This window comes from Octopus bimaculoides, chromosome 28 (genome assembly GCF_001194135.2).
Source record: "Octopus bimaculoides isolate UCB-OBI-ISO-001 chromosome 28, ASM119413v2, whole genome shotgun sequence".
Taxonomy (NCBI): Eukaryota; Metazoa; Mollusca; class Cephalopoda; order Octopoda; family Octopodidae; genus Octopus; species Octopus bimaculoides.
This window is the reverse complement of record NC_069008.1, coordinates 1,610,594-1,613,120: the sequence shown is the minus strand read 5'-3', so window position 1 is coordinate 1,613,120 and position 2,527 is coordinate 1,610,594. Positions and strand designations below refer to the sequence as shown.

Here is a 2,527-nt window from a genome sequence, read left to right as displayed (position 1 = left end):
TAAATGTTCTCTTTTTAAGAAAGAGTTTTTTTTGAAGATAGTTGAATCAGGAAGAGTCAATTTGCAAACACACATGCACACTTTATTTATATATATATATATATATATATATATATATACATACACACATAGAGGCCCACCAAAGGGTGGGGTCAGCTGAAGCCCATGAATTTAAGTGACCCACAAGCCAGAGGAAGAAAAAGATACGAGGGTTTACCTTAAATGAATTTTAAGGAAATGAAGCTTGTCAACAAACTCCCATGCAAAATAAGAGAAAAACGAAAGAAATCAAAAGTGAAAGTAAGAACAATGTCAACAGTTATAAGAACACCAGAAATGAAAAGAAAAAGAAGCAATGGTGATGAAAGGTGTGGGTGTATACTTACACATACATACTAACATACACACACATGCATATATACATACATACATACACACACAGGCCGGCATTGGTGCATGATGGAGTTGAATGCTTGGTCTTTGGTGCAGCTAATATGGCGGGTAAAGATACCACGATGGAAATGCATTAAAATATCAATACTGTTTTGGATCATTAGGGAGTGCAGAGTATTTGCAGGTAATGGATACTGCAATAGCAAATATGAAAGATTTTTTTTTTTTTTCAGGATTTAGCAGATTATGAAAAACTGAGCAATATTTTACTCAATGGAAATTTTGTGCTGAAGTGATCATGCAGTATCCAGAGCTTGATGAATTTTCTTTAAGGAATGAAATACTTTTTTATAGAAATCATCATTGTGAACCATCTCTGGAGGATCATTGTAAAATATTTGGTGAAATGCAACCAGAAGTCCATCACATTTTTCCAAACGTTGAGTGATTGCTCAGTCTACGTACAGTGTTTCCAACCAGTTCTTGTGAAGATGAAAGATCTTTTAGACCACTGCAGTGACTCAAAACTTGGCTGTGATTGATCATGACTCATCAAAAGGTTGAATCATATTCTAATATACCACGTTCGTAGAGATGTTTTACTTTTTGATTATTTGATATTTTAACGAAGATGCAGTCTTCACTAAAATATAATGAATTCTTTTTAAGCTTATTTTTCTATATCTGAACTTCATTTGAATATATAATATTTAATTAGCGTAAAACTTTACTTATGGGATAGGGTCTGGGAAAGGCACCACAAGCACTACTAACATGTTTCTTTAAGAATCAACAAATGTTGGTTTGTCTCCCTCACATTTTAAAGGCAAACAAGACCCCTGACTATGTATATGAACTCTAAGACTAGAACGGTTTTTCTTCAGTGTCGATTCTTCAGTGCCTTTTTTTTAAATCATTGATCGAAAATATTTTCATGGTTTTATTGCACTGTGTATTCTTTGGTGAGCAACAAGATTTGCTTTCACACAAAACGATTTCCCACATGTTTGACAGATGAAGTGTTTATCCCCGGTATGTGTCCTTTTGTGAACTATAAGATTAGAACTATCAGAGAACGATTTCCCGCATACTTCACAATGGAAGGGCTTCTCTCCGCTATGTATTCGTTTGTGTGTCTGTAAATGAGAATTATTTTTAAATGACTGCCCACATGTTTCACAACGATAAGGCCTTTCTTCCGAATGTATCCGCTTGTGTGTTGTTAAGTTACCACTAAAGGCAAAATATTTATCACATATTTCACAATGATAGGGTCTTTCTCCCGTGTGTCTCCTTTGGTGAACCACAAGACTGGAATTCGTATAGAACGATTTCCCACATATTTTACAGCGGAATGGTTTTTCTCCTGTGTGAATTCTCCAGTGTGATTTTAAAACGCTGCTAACAGTAAACGATTTCCCACAGAGATCACAGACGTAGGGTTTCTCTCCAGTATGTATCCTCACGTGGTTTGTTAAATCAGATTTCATCCCAAAAGTTTTCCCACATATGTCACAGTGAAATGGCTTTTCTCCACTGTGTATTCTTTGATGAGCTACGAGAGTAAAACGATGACAGAATGATTTTCCACAAGTTTCACAATGATAGAGTTTTTCTCCAGTGTGGATTCTTATGTGAACTACAAGATCATATTCTTCAAAGAATGCTTTCCCACATATTTCACAACAATAGTTTTTGTCTGCGGTATGTATTCTCTTGTGCCTTGTTAGATAACTTTTATAGACAAACGATTTCTCACATATTTCACACTGATGTGGTTTTTCTTCACTGTGTAATTTTTTGTGTTTTGTTAAATTACTATTAGTAGCAAAATATTTGTCACACATTTCACATCGATATAGTTTCTCTGTTTTGTGTATTTCTTTGTGCGTTAAAACTTCATGTTTTGAAGAGAATGTTTTCCTACAAATCCCACAGCGATATTCAGGAATATTTCTTTTATCCAATAATCTTTCTTTAGTTTCACTAATTAAAGGCTTTTCGTCGCTGCATATCTGTGTAACTGTTTCTGTATCGGTCTGAACAGTCGGGTTAGAAGTGTTCAACTGATTAATGTCCTGCATTTCCATTCTTGAGGAATTCTTAAAAACCGGAGAAATTTCTGTATTAATAT

At 34.7% G+C, this 2,527-nt stretch overlaps 2 protein-coding genes across 2 annotated transcripts in view; one reads left to right on the top strand and one right to left on the bottom strand.

Moving 5' to 3' along the window:
- LOC106873323 (zinc finger protein 850) overlaps positions 1-2,521 on the bottom strand; it is a 6,330-nt gene extending 3,809 nt beyond the window's left edge. Inside the window, exons 1-2 of the mRNA XM_052977726.1 lie at positions 1,332-2,521; positions 441-587 (exon numbers count right to left, since the gene is read on the bottom strand). Coding sequence (XP_052833686.1) covers positions 441-587; positions 1,332-2,483 — 1,299 coding nt within the window. The 5' untranslated portion in view covers positions 2,484-2,521. The remainder of the gene's footprint in view (positions 1-440; positions 588-1,331) is intronic.
- Positions 1-2,527, top strand: part of LOC106870586 (acyl-protein thioesterase 1) — a 304,640-nt gene that overhangs the window by 154,893 nt on the left and 147,220 nt on the right. The window lies entirely within an intron of this gene.